Source organism: Delphinus delphis, chromosome 12 (genome assembly GCF_949987515.2).
Source record: "Delphinus delphis chromosome 12, mDelDel1.2, whole genome shotgun sequence".
NCBI lineage: Eukaryota > Metazoa > Chordata > Mammalia > Artiodactyla > Delphinidae > Delphinus > Delphinus delphis.
The window spans coordinates 2,110,976-2,129,949 of NC_082694.2; the positions used below are offsets into that span (position 1 = coordinate 2,110,976).

Below are 18,974 nucleotides of genomic sequence, written 5' to 3' on the forward strand. Positions count from 1 at the left end.
ACAACAGATTCATAGAATAAATACCTTCCTCACTCCTAAACAAGGTATCCAATGATGTTAACAATGATGATGATGACAATGAGGACTAACGTTTGTTAACGTGCCAACTGGGCACAGTTCTAAGCACTGTACATATATTATCTCATCTTAATATCCTCGAACACCCTATGAATTAAGGCATTATTATCCCCATTTTACATATGAGGCAACTAATGCATAGAGAAGTTAAGAACTGAAGAGCCAGGGCCTAGAGGCACCCAAGCCCGGTGTCTCTGCCCGGCTCTGCTGGATGCCGGTCTCCGTGGACACTTGGTCACAGCGCCCCAGGCCTGCAACTTACACACAGCACTCCAGTGAGGACATCACAGTCCTGCTTCTGTCACGACCGAAAGACGAACGACCCACCACCACCCCAATTTAAAAATATTCTAGATGTTCACATTTATTGTAACATAGAAATTAACTGAGAAACATACTTCTATATCTGAGAGAAATTTAAAATATCTGTTATCTGGTGGGACATTTAAGTTTTAATGCTGAACTACTTCTTGAATTTCTCTGTAGGAAGCCTGGACAGTTAAAAAGGAGATACTTATAAATGTATAAATTATTCCTTTGTTACCTTTGTGGGAGTAACATTAGATGCTGGTCTGAGTAGATACTGGGAATTATATGCTGGTGACTGACTATAATACATTGAATGGCCAGTAGTTGCAACTAAAAAAAAAAAAAAAAGAAAAGAAAAAAAAAGAAAGAAAACACTGTTAAAAAAAAGTCTATGCTGCAGTTAGGACTATCTAGGCAAGAACTATAAATACAAAAGCAGTAGAAATCAAAGAGAGATTAACTACATAGGTTTTTTTTAAATTTCTATACATCAAAATACATCATCATAAAGATTACCAAATGACAAACTAGGAATGACCGCTAGGTGTGACACAGGAGGAGTGAGAGCAGCAGCAGGGTGTCAGCAAGAGCAGAGTCCCCACAACAAGCACCACAAGGAGCCAAGACGAGCGGTGGGGCCGCGCCCTGAGAAAGAGGGGCACGACGGGGAGGCACAGTCGTGCCGCGTCAGAAACACGGGGGATACACTAGTCACAGGAAGGACTTAAGGAACCAAAACGCACGTCATGGCCTCAGGGCCACATTTTTGAAGTGAGCCGTGAAAATCTGCAGAATGACATGGCTGCATGTTTTAAACTCAAGCTGAGAACGTTCAGGTCAAAAGTCACCTAACAAATTCATGCAAAGGATCTCACAAGTAACACAAAACGTGTTCCCTGGCTTAATAAAAAGGGCGCAGCATGACTGACACTCATGCTGGTGTCCAAACTATCTGCTCCATCTGTTTTGTGTGTGTGTTATCAGGAAACCAGCAGCTAGAAGACACTCATGTTGATGGTAAAAACAACCAACAATCATTTACTTGATCTGTTTTAAGAAAGTTTTAACAGAAAACAAAACAACTTAAAGATCATTTATACCTTTACACAGAAGAGGAAGCAGAAATTGTGACCCAAGAGGTGCTGGGCAGCTGACTGTGGAAAGCCCTAAAGACCAGTAAAGGCGAGCCAGGCTGTCTGTCCTCTATGCAGTTACCAGAGAAACAGAGCCACTGCAGAGGCCCAAGCCTGAGCGTGGAAAACTAACGGGCTGCCTGATGATGGCTACCATGACATATTCTGGGGAGAAAACAGGCAAAGAACACAGAACAAGATGATGGATATAAGCCAAGAATCATAAAGTCTGAAACTTAACTGGTGACTTTATCAGGGATAGTGAAAAAAAGTACTAAAAACATCCTATAGAAAAAAGGCACCCAATGAACAGATAACTCATGAAATATAAAGGATTATAAAGTGTTGAGCATGCCTAGTACTAAAAAAACAAAAACTTAAAAGCTGGTATTATTTTTGTTTTTAAAAATAGGCAAGGTTTTTATAAACTGGTAATAGCAAACACCTGGCAAGAGTGCAAAGAGATAGGCACTACCAGATACTGGTGGTAAGAGTGTAAAACCGGCACAGCTTCTCAGGAAAGCAATTTCCCAACACAAGAAATTTTACAAAACCCTAAAATCCTAGGACTGTGTTCACAGCATTATTTACAATAGCAACAACTGGAAATTTAAAAATAAGGGAATAAAATCTGCAGAGCTTCCACATGATGGATACCTTGTATTCATTAACAGTACTGTCAAAAAAACGTTGAGTAGAAAACTGCTCAGAACTTAAATATTTAAAAACAGGCTACTCGTCTCCATACAACGTGATAAAGTTCTCTAATATACAAAGAGAGAGGACCAGAAGGAAATGCTCCAAAATGTTAGCAGAACTCTGTGTGATATGGTTAGTGTTTACTTTTCTTTACACTGGTCAGTACTTCTGAATATTTCTTTATTATAAGCTTATTGTTTTTTAATCATCTTCTTTTAAAAAGACAACGACCATCTTGGCACATCTGCACCTTCATTAAGAAAAACAGTCTGTGAACACAGGAATGGGAATCAGGAGACCTGAGCTCTCCTCTCAGGGCCACAAAGCTGCCTGCAACTTTGTCAAATAGTCACTTGGGGTCTCCATTTTTCTCACTTGTAAAATGAGGATGTGCTGCTTCTACCCATTTCATAGAGTAACTGCAAGAATAAAATGAGACAATGTGAATGTTATGCTTATATGTGTGTGTAACAACCAGAAGACCTGTTATGCCTGTACAAAGAAGAAGAAAACAGAACTTGTGACCCACAGGTGCCAAATGATGACTCCACACAGCACTCGGAGAGCCAAGGAGAAAGCCAGCCAGCTTGCCTATCTTCTGTAGTCAAGGCTCTACACAGTGCACACGGTTTAGGTAAACAATGTTTAAACTCTGACTTCTCATGTATTTATCTGTGACTTACATATGACATTTAGTGAGTTTGACTTCACAAAGATTTTTCTATTACTTTGCACGCACTTGGAGGACACTGTTATGAGAGGACCATGAGTTTGCCTTAAGTATGGCCCTATGGACCATCACACAAATGTGTGAAACTAGGCCACACCATTCTGAATCAAAACCAATTAATCTAATTACCAACATTTCAGGAATCTGTCTCATGTGAAAGAAGCCTATTTTCCCCATCACTCTGGCTGGCTGGGGACAAGTGGCTTTAAAGTTATAGCACTAGAGTTCGAACCCCGGCTCTACCAATAACTATCTGTACAATAATGGGTAAGTTACCTAACCCTTCCAAACCCATTTCCTCATCTAAAAAATGTGGATTCATGATGGTACCCACCACTCTGGGTCACTGTCATTAAATAAAATTACATACACAAGCACCTTGGTACACAGACAACCACAGGAGACACAGTCCGTACCCTTTGGTTCATTAGGTGTTTAATGCATATTCTAAGTAAATGCCTAATGCACACCACCCACACACAAATGCTCACAATAATCATGTGATGCAAAGTATTACTTCTAGGTTTCAAACAAACTGGCTCAGAGAGGTAAGTTAAGAGAGCACAACCTAAAACTCCAGTATGCTCTAGCTCCACACTCTTTCCTTCTATATATGACCACAGTATTTCAAAATAAAAAGTTTCCCAGGACTGTCATACCTCTCAGTATGTCATCAAAATAATTCCCAAGACGTTTAAGTTCTTAACTAGCCATCTCTTAATGAATAACGCTGTCAGTTAACATTTTTTCAATCATAAGGCATAGTTCCAACTCAGTCTCAGCTCCTCTGAGATGTGCATTAAAAGGTTCTTTAAGCCTTTAGCCTTTATATAAACAGGGTCAGATAAAGCTTGTTTTGTTTCTGCTTAGAGTTATAGAAATCCTGGTAATACCAAATACAGCTTAAGTAACATATAGGCAGACATAGACAGACATGTATATAGATAAATGTATACAGACAAGGTGATTTCACAAGTTACCTGTTCAAAGGAGGAGAAAGTACAGACTTCACTAATACCTGGGAGTATCCAGTTGCCAACTCACCTGTTAGTGGGGCCCCATGAAAATTCTGTGACCCCTGATATCCATCAGGCACTGAATCTGGTCCATAATTCTCTGTAGGCCAACGATGAGGGGACCCTGAGTTACCGCTATTTAGTTTCAACTCCTGCATTTCTTTCTGTTGGAAGAGGAAACAATTTTAAGCAATTATATCACGGCAGACACAGTGCTAGAGCAAACTTAATACTTGATGATGCCTTTTAAGAGATTCTATACTCCAGTAGGATCTGAGTACCAGGTGCTGATTTAAAACATGATCCTTAACTTGTCAAAGCTTGTTATTTGCTCCCATTCTTTCACTCCTTAGTACCATTACCTAATTCATTCATTCTAGAGTCAGCTCTAACCTAAACAATGGCCTCATCTCCCTTTCCATTCTGCATTGGCTTAAAGTAATCTTTCTAAAGTTCAGCTATAGCCAAGACACTTACCTGCTCAAAAAAACAAGTACCTACGAAATGAACTTCTTTCTCTGACACTGCCAGTGCTCAGCAGCATCGCCCCAAACGCCCTTCCAGTGCCTCACTGCACCTGCTCTGCTCTTCAGTCCACCTGGACTGCTCTACACCCCACATTCCCTCCCAGACTAGCCTCCCACTTAGCCGCATACGCGGTGCCAAACGCTGCCAACCTCTCAAGGTAAAGCTCAAATGCTCTACTGGGAAAGGGAAAACTGCTAACACTTGCTCGGAATATATTACCTATAGTGTACTGTATATATTATGTGTATACAATGACACATTCCAGACAATTTACTTACGCTCTTAGCTCTTAATTCTTACAAAGTTCCAAACCGGCAGACATGATACCTTCCAATGACAGCTAGTGGTCAGCAATCAGATCCATCACTTTGTAGACAACCAAATGACAACGCCCTCCCCAACCCCAGAACCTACAAAGCAGACACTTTTCAGGAATAGTAAAATTAACAAATGAGGTCAGAGACAAATCCAGAATGTCTGCTCTCTTCTCCTAGAAGTATTTTAGAGGGAATTCCCTGGCAGTCCAGTGGTTAAGACTCAGAGCTTTCACTGCCGTGGCCTCGGGGTTCAATCCCTGGTCGGAAAACCAAGATCCCACAAGCCGCACAGTGCGGCCAAAAAAACAAGTGTTTTAGGAAAAGAAATATTCTGAAAACTGTAACTCTTGAGGTGAAAAATATCTTGAATTTTCAAACTAAAATTTTCCCCGTTCGTCTATGTACTGTGTCTAGTCCAGATGCTACACATCCAAAAATAAGAAACTGATGGAATCAACTGGAAAGTTTTACTGGTCACTACTACTGGTATCTGGACCATAGATTTAAATATGCAATTAAAGCTATAAAAATAATTTTAAAAATTCAAACAACTAGAACATATGATGAAAACCGGTTTCAACAATTCTCACTCAACTTTACAGATGAGAAGCCAAACAGACAGAAAGACAAGGAACTCCCTGACCCGAGATCATTCATCAATGGCAGTTAGTACTAGAACTCAGCTTTCTAGGCACACGGACTAGTCCTCCACTACTAGTGCTTCCAAGAATACAATGTTGGGTACCAGAAACCTACATGGTAAGTATGTAGTATCACAACAAGCCACGATCATAAAAAATTAACATACAAAATCTCTGTGCAGGGACTTCCCTAGTGGCACAGTGGTTAAGAATCCGCCTGCCGATGCGGGAGACATGGGTTCGATCCCTGGTCCAGGGAGATGCCACATGCCGTGGAGCAGCTAGGCCCGTGTGCCACAACTACTGAGCCTGTGCTCTAGAGCCCTTGAGCCACAATTATTGAAGCCCATGCGCCCTAGAGCTCACGCACTGCAACTACTGAGCCCATGTGCTGCAACTACTAAAGCCTGTGCACTCCAGGGCCTGTGTGCTGCGACTACTGAGACCGAGTGCTGCCACTACTGAAGCCGACACACCTAGAGCCCGTGCTCCGCAACAAAAGAAGCCACTGCGATGAGAAGCCCGCGCACCGCAACGAAGAGTAGCCCCTGCTCGCCACAACTAGAGAAAGCCCGCAGGCAGAAACGAAGACCCAACACAGCCAAAAATAAGTTTAAAAATTAAGACAAAAAAACTGTGCAAATTCACAAGTGCAAAAAATACAAATAGTATTAAGTCTCACAAATTGCTGACAGCACTGCAATAGTCACACACATACCAATACTTCCTTGCTGTAACTTTAGAAATATGAATGACTTAGTTCTTGTCAATGAGCGTGAAACAACTTACCTGTACTTCCAACTTCAAAGAAGTAAAGCTCCTTTGAGTGTTATGGTTAAGGTCATTTGCATAAAGTTAAAATAAAATCATGTTCACATAACTATTTCTTTACATAATTAAGTCAAATTCATATGAAATATTAAAAAGATAAAGAGGCCTTTTGAAGTTTAGACCACTTGTGAAGTCCTAGATATAAACTTAACATACACAACCACAGTCAGTCTGAGACAAACTCACACACCAAGGTATGAAGAGTATATTTCACTAGTTCAATTCAATCACCTGGGAACCTCCTCTATGCCAGAAACAAGGCTATGTTTTGGATAGAGGAGTCTCTACCTTTGAAAGATTCGTATCTAGTGGAGGACGCAGACACTTAAGTAGTTTCAAAAATATGCTAAGTGTAGCGCTTCCCTGGTGGCGCAGTGGTTGAGAGTCTGCCTGCTGATGCAGGGGACGCGGGTTCGTGCCCCGGTCCGGGAAGATCCCACATGCCGCGGAGCGGCTGGGCCCGTGAGCCATGGCCGCTGAGCCTGCGTTTCCGGAGCCTGTGCTCCGCAATGGGAGAGGCCACAACAGTGAGAGGCCCGTGTACCGCAAAAAAAAAAAAAAAAAAAAAAAATGCTAAGCGTCAAGATGAAAGCACGTAAAACACAGTATGATTCTACAGTCACATGGCAAAGGAACATTTTGAACAGTTTTAGAAATAAGTGAGAAAGTGGACAAGGAAGGCATCTAGGAATAAGAGAGGCACAGTTTAGAGAAATCAAGTGATTTACCTTAATGGCCTCTACTTGTTGGCAGATCATTTTCAATAAAGAATTTTGATCTTCTGCCCATGGAGGTGGTGTTTTGGGAGAATACTGAAAAAATAACAACAAAAAAGTACTTAAAACATTTAGAACAGAAATGTATTCCACAGTAGAGTGACTCATTTCTTCCCCACTTACCTTGTAACTTTTATTTGGTGATAGAGAGTATTTGGTGGGAGACGGTGTAGAATGTTTTATTTCTGAATCTGCATTTCGCAAAGAACCATTTCTATAAAGAGGCCCTCCTTCACTGAAGTCATCGAGCTCCTGCATGACTAAATTAAGCATCTCTTTTACAGATTCCAGGGGCACGGGCAACTAAAAACAAAAGGCATGAATCAATGGCTTTAGCCTGCAAAATTACCGAAGTAGAACTCTCTCTAAAATAAACACAGATTTTTTTTTCTTACTAATTTACGTTTTTCACTTTTATGTAACAAGCACATCATACTTTATGTAACAACAAACATGAAACTGCTGTGTAATCAAAGGCTTCCAACCCTCAAGTCCATGCTGTTTCTATCCCTCGTTAGCCACAGTAATGGCAGAGCAATGTTAACTGGGGAAGCTTTTCCACGTGAACAAAATTAAGTTACTGACGTTTACTGATTTTTTTTTTTTTTTTCGGTACGCAGGCCTCTCACTGTTGTGGCCTCTCCCATTGTGGAGCACAGGCTCCGGACGCGCAGGCTCAGCAGCCATGGCTCAAGGGCCCAGCTGCTCTGCGGCATGTGGGATCTTCCCGGACCGGGGCACGAACCCGTGTCCCCTGCATTGGTAGGCGGACTCTCAACCACTGCGCCACCAGGGAAACCCTAACTGATTTTGAATATGAGGAGAAACACAGATGTTGGAATGCACCAAACATAAATCCTAATCCAAGAGCAGCAACACAAACTAATCAACAAAACAGGTGGAAGGTTGAATGTAGTTAAGGTTAATACCATCACAACAGCCTCAAACTGCTGACAGCTGGGAAAAGGTAGTTACATCAGATGGTCATGATGAGAGAAACGCTCTCAAGTAGTCGGTGACATGTTTAACTGTGAACTCCGTGCAGAAACAGTCCTTAGGTGGCAGTATTTGTTGATTTCATTGCCAAGATAACAAAAATAAATGCATACCTTGGAAACCTTTTCTAATTCCCTAACAAGCATTTTTTGTAAGAGTATAAACTTAAGTGCCCAAGTTTAAAAAAAACACACACACCCCACCCCCCAAACCTAAGGCAAAATAATGCTAATTAAATATTTAAACACCCTCCATTTTCCGCATTAATAAGGCACCACTAAACATTTTTGAAATTACCAAAATATAAAACCAAGGCAAAAGTACTTATCAAAATAATAAGAAAGTACAAACAACCTGCAACTTACTTTCTTAACCACTGAGAGATCTGAATCACTGTCATCTAAAATCTTTATCAGGTAGTCTCTGGTCTTTCTCAGGTAATTTTTGCATTCTTCTTGTTCTTCAGAAGAAAGTGCATCATTTTCAATGTCTTCTGCTTTTCTGTGAAAAATCTATACAGAGTGCTTTTATGAAACAATTATGTTTTAAAACAAAAACCTTTTAATTCAAGTACCACACAACTTACCAGTGCAAGATTCCAATAAGAAACGACATTATTAATAGATTCAAAAGCAGCCACAGCATCGTCTATATTTCCATTAACTGCATCCAATATAGCACATGTTATGTGTGCTTCCTCTTCATATTCACCCATTTCAGATGCCTAAACATATTAGATAACTTTTAGTCAAATTGCCTCTACCCAGAATATCAAACCCAAATGATTTCCCAAAGATTTTACACGATCTAATGAGATTAGCATCGCAGTACTCTCTTCTGCCATACTGTATTTGTGACAGCTAGTGGACTCAGAAAACAAGACTTCCATGAGATAGCCAAGCAACAAATTTAAGCAGTTTATACTCCCACTTCTTTGTTTATAAATTGGAAATCCACATTTCCAGTTAGTTCACAAAGGGATCCTCCATTACCTGAATGTCTGCACTATGAAAATGTTTAAACAGAGGGTCAATAGGTTCAGGGATACTGCTCTTCTTTTTAAGTATCTTCAACAATGGCAAAACCTTCTTCCAGTAATGAACACTTCTGCCTATGTATTCTCGTTGATCGTAAAAAGAATTAAGACCACTGCCCTAAAAAAATACAAAGTTAGAAGAGACACAAACGATCAGATCCAAAAATTCATTTATAGATGGTCTGAACAACTGGTTAAAATTTCAAATCAAGGCAAAATAGAATCTCAAAAGCCATATGCTCACCTTTCCAAATACTGGAATAACTAACCACTTTAATACCAGTGATCATTCTAGAACCAACTTTTACACACTTTCAATGACACTAACTAATCAGGCAGCCCACTTTATTTTTTTAAAGTTGCTATTTTTAGACAGCCGAAATCTGCCACTCTTATAGGTGCCACAGTTTGGTCAAAGGGCTAAACTAATCTAATCTTGCCACAGAACAGACCTCAACTACTTAGCAAGAGATAATGCCCTTACCTACAGAGTCTTGTGCCACCAAACACGTAAAAGAATCTTCAGGCTGGACAATATTTATCGTAAGGTAAATAAGTAATAACAACAATGACTAATACTTATGGAACATTTACTGTGCCAGGCACTGTTCTAAGCACTTATGTATTAACTAGACTAACCACTCTGTGGCAAGATTAAGAAAATACGTTTCACCTGACATAATATGAATAAGCTGTTTTTAAAACTGAAAGGTGATTTTAAAAAATGACAGTAATGTTCTTAAAAACTGCTTCCACTTCAGTGAACTCACCGTTTTCTGAAGGCACTTTGCCCAGTGCACAAGTAGAGCAGGCTGAAGGCCATGTTTTTCCTGGCCCCGTAGAGTGTTTATGTCATGCTGAACTAGAAGTCGCAATTTTGCTGAGGTTCCAGGTCTAAAAAAAGTTGTATTTAATAAAATTGATTTATAAACATGCAGTTCAACACTTACACGTATGTAAATCATCACATGATAATTAAAAATTAAAACTTCACATGAGAATTAAAGTCCCTAGGCAATAAGTCAAAGGAGTATTCTTATTTGACTACTTACATTGCTTTTCTGTGGATTAGATTACAAACTGCATCCCACCAAGATTTCTGTCTTTCTGTGCAAAGCTGTTTACACACAGGAAGTGGCAAGCACAGAGGCTGATAGAAGCTGTAGTGAGAATTACACTTCTCCTTTAATTGTAAGTGGCTGGTATATATTACTCCAAGTAGAAATACCTGTTTTTATTTAAAGAAAAATCAGTTTAAGTAGAAAAAAATCAAACAATACTCATAATGTTTAAGTTGTTAAAATCTCTGCTTACTTCAAGATCTAAAATACATATTGATTCAGGTGCATTTGTTTCAAGTCTTGAGGTTTCCTGGGGCAAATGATGAAAAAGCTGTTTTAGCCATTTTCGAATCGCAGGTAAGGCAGGCAATGAACTCCACTGTAAGCCAAGCCAGGTGAGGTGCTGAAGACTACCATTATGTGCTCGAATGGCACCTGAAATACAAAAAAAAATTGGCTTGAGGTTTTGGAAATCTTTGCGTCCCATCAGTTTTGCCAACATAAACAACTGACTCATAATAAATGTACCTTAATTTTATAATTGCTTTTCTATATCAGAGCACAGGGGACATCTATGATAAGCAAAGTCTTATGTTCTTATTAGAAGTATTCAAACAACATCTAGGAACTTTAATAAAGACAGTTATAATGGAAAACGTTCTTTTGAAGTCCATCTAAGAAGAAAAAAGAGCCTCACTAGAACTCAATAGAACAAAATCTACTGACAGAGGTAAAATAAAGAATAGCCACCAGTAAGAAATCTTGAAACAACAGATTTTCCTTTCAGTGAAGAAATATTAAAACAATGGGATACCACTACATTAGTCCATTAGGATAATAAATACATCTTTTCCTCTACAAGAAATTCATACTAAAAAAGTTATGGGCTTCGGAAAGCATAAATAGGCACAAGTTTTCTTGTAATATGGCAATTTGCAAGAGACTTAAACACGCTCATCCACTTTATCCCAGTAATTCTGTTTTTAGGAATCTCTACGGGATAACTGAAATGGAGGCACTTTATAGTAAAGTTTTCATCAGCATTTTAATATAAGTGAAAAAACTGGAAACATCTTCAATACCCAACAATAAAAAGTGGCAAACAAATTATGGCTACTTCACTAAAAAGATCATATTGCCACTAAAAGTGATAGTTAGAGAGACAGGATGAGAAAGAATTCATGAGACTAATCATGTGTACAGTATAAACAACTATTTACAAGAAAAACATATGCCACCACTACAGCTACCCCAACCCCTCATACTACCCCAACCCTTCAAAAAACTTGCAAGGAATATAGGAAAATATTAAGTCATTATTTCTGGGTAATGAGATTATGGGCAATTTATTCCCCTTGTTGCTATTATTTGTCTCCTAGTATAAAAGGATTAAAATGCAAAATGTTTCCTTAGAAAGATACAACTTACCAACATCATATCGAGCCAAATCCTCAGGATCTGGTGCTTGTACATCAAGGTTTCCAATATCATCGCTACCAAGGAAAGATCTATCCTTAGGTGACTGACTAGAAAACAGAGCATCATATACAGCAGACTGCCCACTTTCATTGGCAAAGGATTCTACAACCTCTTTTAAAAAGTCTTGCTTGTCACGACTTAAGTTTAGCAGCATATGCCCTGAAAAACAAATTATTTCCATCATTTAAAAAATAGATTGTTTTTATTCATCTCTCTCAATAGTTTCATTCACATACCCTAAGGGGAAATAACATGACTATCTCAGACCCAGCCCTCCAGCCCAACAACCACAGCTGGACCCAAAAGGGTGCTGATGTGAAAAATGAATAGACTACAGTGTAACAGTATCTGTATCTACGTACTAGAATAAAAGGAAAGAAAAAAATGTGTGCGAAAAATACCAAAAGGATTTCCATTTTAGATGGAAAAGTGTGGGATTCAAGTGGCCACAGGAGAACAGGACCAAGCTCAAATTTTCTGACCTGATAAACCTAACTTCTAAACCTGGCTGGTCAGAATCATCCTTTAAAAAGCTTAAAAATTTTCTTTTTTTATTTCCAGGCCCCACTCCCAGAGATTCTGATTCCACAGATTTGGGGTGAAGAATCTATTTTAAAAAACACTCCTTGGATGAAGTTCTAGGTCACATTACAACATGGATGCACCTTGAAAACACTATGCTAAGTGAAAGAAGACAGTTACCCAAAGACCACATTTTGTATGATTCAATTTATATGAACTGTCCAGAACAGAGAGATATAAAGAGGCAGAAAATTAGTGGTTGCCTAGGACGACGGGGTCTGGAGGAATGAGGAGTGACTGCTAACGGGTACGAGGTTTCTTTGTGAGGTGATGAAAATATCCTAAAATGAAAACTGCTTCTTACAGAAACATGTCCCCATGGAGTCTTCAGTTCACTGCTTGATTCACTGCCTGCGTGAACACCTGCAAGTTTCTGCCTTAACAAAGCCAGATAGTCTGTAACAGACCTTTAGGATCCATCCCAAATAGTCAAAACTGGGAATAAATCTAAAAATTCCAAGAGCCTAACAGAATGTGAATATATACCTTCTATCTCTGTTACTATGATGTCAGTTCCTTAAGAGAGATCCAGAACTTTTTCATCTTTATATCCCCCATAGTAATGTCTTAAGCAACTGATGAGTAACTTATTCTTAGTTTAGGAAGTGCTTTAAAATATTCTGAATGGAGGGACTTCCCTGGTGGCGCAGTGGCTGAGAATCCGCCTGCCAACGCAGGGGACAAGGGTTCGATCCCAGGTCTGGGAAGATCCCACATGCCGCGGAGCAACTAAGCCTGTGTGCCACAACTACTGAAGCCCACGCGCTCTAGGGCCCGCATGCCACAACTACTGAGACCGTGCGCTGCAACTCCTGAAGCCCATGCGCCTAGAGCCCATGCTCCGCAACAAGAGAAGCCACCGCAATGAGAAGCCCATGCACCATGACGAAGAGTAGCCCCCGCCTGCCACAACTAGAGAAAGCAAAAAATAAAATAAACATAAAAAAAATTTTTTTTTAAAAAAGGAAAAAAAGGGCTTCCCTGGTGGCGCAGTGGTTGAGAGTCCGCCTGCCGATGCAGGGGACGTGGGTTTGTGCCCCGGTCCAGGAAGATCCTACATGCTGCAGAGCGGCTAGGCCTGTGAGCCATGGCCACTGAGCCTGCGCTTCCGGAGCCTGTGCTCCGCAACAGGAGAGGCCACAACAGTGAGAGGTCCGTGTACCGCAAAAAAATAAATAAATAAATTTTAAAAAAATATTCTGGATGGAGGCTCTAGCAGCTAGATTAAGGGGGGGGAGGGGGGTAAGCAGTTTCTCTACCCGGGAGCAAACAATATTTGTTCCTTTTAAAGAATATACAATTTCTTATCATTCTTTCTGTATCTCGCTCCCTAATCCAATATGGCAAAGAGAAACAAATGATTATGACAAATTATCTCCCGGACAGAGAGAAGATACTATCATAAGATGTGCCCAAACAGAAATTTTCTTTTCTTTTTAAAATAAAATCAGTTAAACATTACTATTACCTGATTGGCTCAGACGATCACAGGCCATCATTTCCAGTAGATTTTGTCCAGCTTCTCCTTTTATAAATTTAATCTTTGGTCTTGGAACCTGATCATTTTAGAATCAAAAATCTTAATTTAGTGATACTCACATTTTTAATAGTAAGATGTTCCTTTCTATTACACTGTACTTTTTCGATAAAGAATGAGCAGTTAGCCAATGTTAAACAGAGTTGGAAATCTAACTGCAAAACACTCGGAACCAAGAAATTTAGATAATCTATAAAAGATGCCTACGAAGAGCACTTCTGAGAAATTACTTTCTACTAAAAGCACATTCAAGTTACAGCTGGGGAGTACTTGGTTAGAGACCTTTTCTACCCTGCATAAACAGAATGAGAGCAGTGGAAGAGATGACAGCTCTCCATGATCTGGCGCTGGGGGGCCCATACTTGGAAATGCCACACTGTGGACAGCACATTTCCAGAGAATAATCTGAGATATCACTGGGATAACTGGGACAACCAAGAGAGTAAAAGGGCTCCAAGCCATATCCTATGAAGAAGAGCTAGAACAATTATGAATAAACAGAATGGTGAAAAGACGACAGCTGCGTTCAGATATTAGGAAAAGTATCTTGTAAAAGAAGGGCTAGACTTTTTAATAGCACTAAAAGGAAAAACCACCACCAATGGGTAGCAGCTTGAGAAATATTTTTACTCCATATAAGGAAGCACCAAGAACCAAATTATCCAAAAACGCAACAGGCTATCTTGAAAAGCAGCAAATGTCCATCACTGAAAATGTTCACTTCCAGAAAACGAACACTTACTGGAGATATCCTAAAACTTAACTATATGGATGGTGGGTGTCTAACTGCTGTTAAACCTCTAATGACTTTCTTAAATTGGTAGTGGGAGTATTTGATACAACCTCTGTGAGGCTAGAAATTTGGCAATAGCTCTAAAACTTATAAATGCATAGATACACTTTGATCCTGCCATTCTTCTCTCAAGAATTTATTCCACCCGCAAATTTTCACATGTGAAATGGCATAAATTACTCGTTGCAGAATTATTTTGAAGAAGCATAACAAAAAAGTAAAACCTGGTATCTTGGTTTTAGGGCACTGGTTTAAAGAAACCCAATCTATGGTACATCCATGGAATGAAATAACATGCAAACGTCAGAACAAATGAGGGTGCTGTATTCATGCTATGTTTTCTGGGCTGATATGGAAATATCATCAAGATATATTTCATGGAAATAAAGCAAAATAAATAGAATGTACAGAATTTCTTCTTTCTGTATTTTCTAAGAGTGTGTGTGCATAAAACATTTCTTGAAGAAGTCATAAGAAACGACATTAGTTCCTCCAGGGAAGAGAAGTAAATGACTAAGGAACAGACACAGGAAGGAGTTTTCACTGTATATTCTTACATGCCACTACAATATGAAACCATGTGAATATAACCACCTTTCCAAAGATAATTTTTCAAAATAAATATATTACTTATGAACCTAAAAACTTCTGATTTTGAATTTTAGAAACATCAGTTTGACCTATGCTTTTACCCAGAAGTTTTTTAAGCATGAAGCCAAACTTAGTCATCTATAGACAGATGTTGAAGACCACAGAAAATAAGAAACAAAATGTGACATAATTCTTTTTGCTTTCAAACTGACCTCAATTCATAACACTGGCACCTTTTCCAGAACTACTCAACCACTATCATTTGGGACTAGTAAATTAGTTATGAATGTACTCAGTCACATCATCTCAAATCAACATTTCCTCATCTTAATTAAAAGGTTTCAAAAGACGGAATTCCCTGGCAGTCCAGTGGTTAGGACTCGGCGCTTTCACTGCCGAGGACCCCAGTTCAATCCCTGGACAGGGAACCAAGATCCCGCAAGCTGCACAGTGCGGCCAAAAAAAGGTTTCAAGAGAGAATTTGCTTAACTAGCTGAAACACAGACACGCAGATCTTCAACTTAGGATGGGGTTATGCCCCAATAAACCCGTAAGTTGAAAATATCCTAAGTTGAAATGTATTTAATACACCTGACCTACCTTCAACGTGCTCAGAGCACTTACATCAGCCTACAGTCGGGCAAACTCATCTAACGCAAAAAGCCCATTTATTGTAAAGTGCTCAATATCTCATGTGATTGAATACTGTACTAAAAATGAAAAGCAGGACTGTTCCTGTCTGGGTACAGATGGCTGTAAGTCTTCATGGTTGTGTGACAGATGGGGGGTGCAGCCTGCTGCCACTGCCCAGCGTCACAGGCGAGTCTGTACCACGTACCACCAGCCCAGGAAAAGATCAACATTCGAAGTACAATTTCTACTGAATGTGCAGCACTTTCACACCGTTGTAAAGTTGAAAATCTATAAGTCGGACAATCGTAAGTGGGGGACTACCTGGACTCACTGGAACTACAGCAGTCCCCTAAGCAAGGGTCTGAAAACCCTACCATTAAAAAAGTTAGCCTCACGCAATCAATTAAGAGGGAGATTTAGTTTTTACTATTTAAAAAGGTCAAAGTTTAATACAATAAACTAATGAATACAATAAAAAAGAAACAGACTCACAGATATATAAAACAAACTAGTGGTTACCAGTGGGGAGAGGGAAGGAGGGAGGGGCAAGGTATTGGTGGGGAGTTAAGAGGTGCAAACTATTATGTATAAAATAAGCTACAAGGATATACTGTACAACACAGGGAATACAGCCAATATTTTACAATAACTATAAATGGAGTATAATCTTTAAAAATGGTGACTCACTATATTATATACCTGTAACTTACTCAATACTGTACATCAACTATGCTTCAATTTTAAAAAGGCCAATGTTTAGGATGGTTGACTGTGTGTTAACTTAAAAATACACATTTTTTAAAAACTTAATACATTTTAGTTTCCATTAAAAATAAGAGAACTGTCAGCTACTTGAGGATTCTATAAAAATATTAATCGTAAGTACCTTTTAGTGCTTATATAAATTAGCAAACTTCATTAACTTCACTAATTTTCACTAAAATATATTCCTTATGAACCAAAATGCTTCCACTGAGCACACCATAGCACTGTGGACCACATATCAACGGGTTTTTAAAAGATCTAGGTAATATGAACTAGAAGGAGGAACATTCTCTAAAAGTAATTCTATAGTGAACCCCTTTTTCTTTCTCTCAGGCAAAAGATTATTCTCCAAAGCTAACAATAATTTTTACAAGCTGGGCTTAATTCATTTTTTGGAAGACTGCTCATTTCTTTTCACTTCAGAATTACTAGAAGCTCACTAAAGAAAACATTAAAACTGCAAAAATGAATTAGGGAAGGGAAAAGAGCCAACATCTCATCATCTAAAAATAATGGTTAATATTTTGGCGTATTTTCTTCATGTCATGTTCTATGTATAAAGAAGTTTCATGTTTCCAAAGATAAGTAAGTATACTGCTATACATTAAATATACTATTAATGTTGTATACATATCACATACGCATGTTTTCAATTAACATGTTGAAATGCGGGTGGTAAACACATTCTTCGATCATAGCTTACGCAACCATACCCCAAAATTTACTTACTTAGTTTTTCGTCCAAGTTATGCCTATCTTTTTGAATCAAGTTTTATCCATACTTGAGACTATTTCCATACTACAGGTTCCCAGAAATGGCAAAGTAAAAAGATCAAATTCTTCAAATTGATCTTCCAAAAAGCCATAGCAATGCCAACTGCCACCAGCAATGCATCAATGTACCTGTTTCACCAGCCTCACCAGTACTGTATAAATCTTGTTACTCTTCACCCATCAAAGTAACTATTTCATTTTAATTTTACATATTTACCCATATTTTCATTACGGACCAGGACACACCTCCATGTGAAATACAACAAAGTCTCACTGAAATGTCAACTGCATGCAAAACTGGGAGTGGATTACCTGAAAGGCTATGAGATAGCACAACGCAGCCAGCTCAGAGAGCGCTCGCCACTGCACGTCACTATGCTGACCCATCTTCAAAAGCAGAGAACCAGCATGCATGTAGAAATGTCCTCTCACTTCGAAGAAAGTAGCTGAGAGTTCATCATTTCCACCCACACAAGATTTCACAGACTGAAGAGCACTATCAAAACTGTAATATTAAAGTATTAAACACACATTAAACTACTGCATTGTAAATAATCAGTTTCATTATTTAATTCAAAATAAAACTATTTCAAGCTTCATCTTCCACATTCTAACTCTTAATAATCCATATTGTTTTATGAATTATAAATCATCTAGCGCTTATTGTTATTCCACACACTTCCTATACTTCAAGCTTAACCTCTAGAATGTCTTATTCCAAAACATCTTCTCCATCATATGGTTTTGTTATTTAATTCAAAGTTGAAATTTCTCAAATTAAACATGCCATTTTCAAATTATAACAACTAAAATATGTGCATTATCAATACCATAACTGCTCTTCTTACTATACACATAACTAGAGAGAAATAAATTATATTTCTCACTATTATTTGTAATCTATGTATTAATGCTTTTGAATCCCCCCGCCCCACCCCCAGTCCCTGGTGCCAAAAGGGTTGGGGACCACTGCCCTAGAGGGTCTTAACACCCCTCCTAGGGATCCATGAAGTTAAAATTATTTTTTAGTACTACTAAAAAATTGTCTCTTTCTCCTTTATTTCCTCATGTAACCAAGTTTTTAAGTATATAACCACACCAAAATCAAAAAAACATAAAAACCTAAATATTTTCTAAAATGACCTAAAAGTTCAATTTAGTTTTTTTTGGATACTCCCTTACCCTACCCATGTTAAGACACTAAGTACTTCCTCAAGAAAACTAACTCTACACTTCAGTGAAAAGAATTACTTTTCAGACAAATGGAGAGTGTAATAAACCAGGGAATGTCAAACTTTTCCTATAAAGGGCCACATACTAATGTGGCTCTGCAGGCACACCACCTCTGTCACAAGTGCTCAGCTCTACCATGCAGTGTGTAAGCAGCCATAGATAACACATAACAACGAGCATGGCTGTGGCCAGGAAAACTTTATTCATACAAGCAGGCTGTAAGCCTTGTTTGGCCCACAAGCTCTAGTCAACCCCTGCTCTAAACTAACACACAAATCCAAGTGATGTTTCTGTTCAGCGGAGTTTATTTTAATCAAGTGGAGATACTGGTCCTCAAAATTAAAACGTGGAAAACAGAAAAACCATGTATTATATTTTAGTTATCTTGTTGCTAAGCTAAAACATTGCTTTCTGAAATATCAGTCACGTTAACAGC

General features: G+C 38.8%; 1 protein-coding gene across 2 annotated transcripts in view; it reads right to left on the reverse strand.

The window, feature by feature from the left end:
• LOC132435160 (E3 SUMO-protein ligase RanBP2) overlaps positions 1–18,974 on the reverse strand; it is a 54,153-nt gene that overhangs the window by 22,932 nt on the left and 12,247 nt on the right. For both annotated transcript variants that reach the window (XM_060027192.1, XM_060027191.1), the window contains exons 7-19: positions 17,618–17,810; positions 13,681–13,768; positions 11,580–11,789; positions 10,405–10,586; positions 10,143–10,318; positions 9,861–9,984; positions 9,047–9,208; positions 8,641–8,778; positions 8,420–8,566; positions 7,182–7,361; positions 7,011–7,094; positions 3,994–4,129; positions 623–717 (exon numbers count right to left, since the gene is read on the reverse strand). In XM_060027192.1, the coding sequence (XP_059883175.1) occupies positions 623–717; positions 3,994–4,129; positions 7,011–7,094; positions 7,182–7,361; positions 8,420–8,566; positions 8,641–8,778; positions 9,047–9,208; positions 9,861–9,984; positions 10,143–10,318; positions 10,405–10,586; positions 11,580–11,789; positions 13,681–13,768; positions 17,618–17,810 (1,915 nt within the window). The remainder of the gene's footprint in view (positions 1–622; positions 718–3,993; positions 4,130–7,010; positions 7,095–7,181; positions 7,362–8,419; positions 8,567–8,640; positions 8,779–9,046; positions 9,209–9,860; positions 9,985–10,142; positions 10,319–10,404; positions 10,587–11,579; positions 11,790–13,680; positions 13,769–17,617; positions 17,811–18,974) is intronic.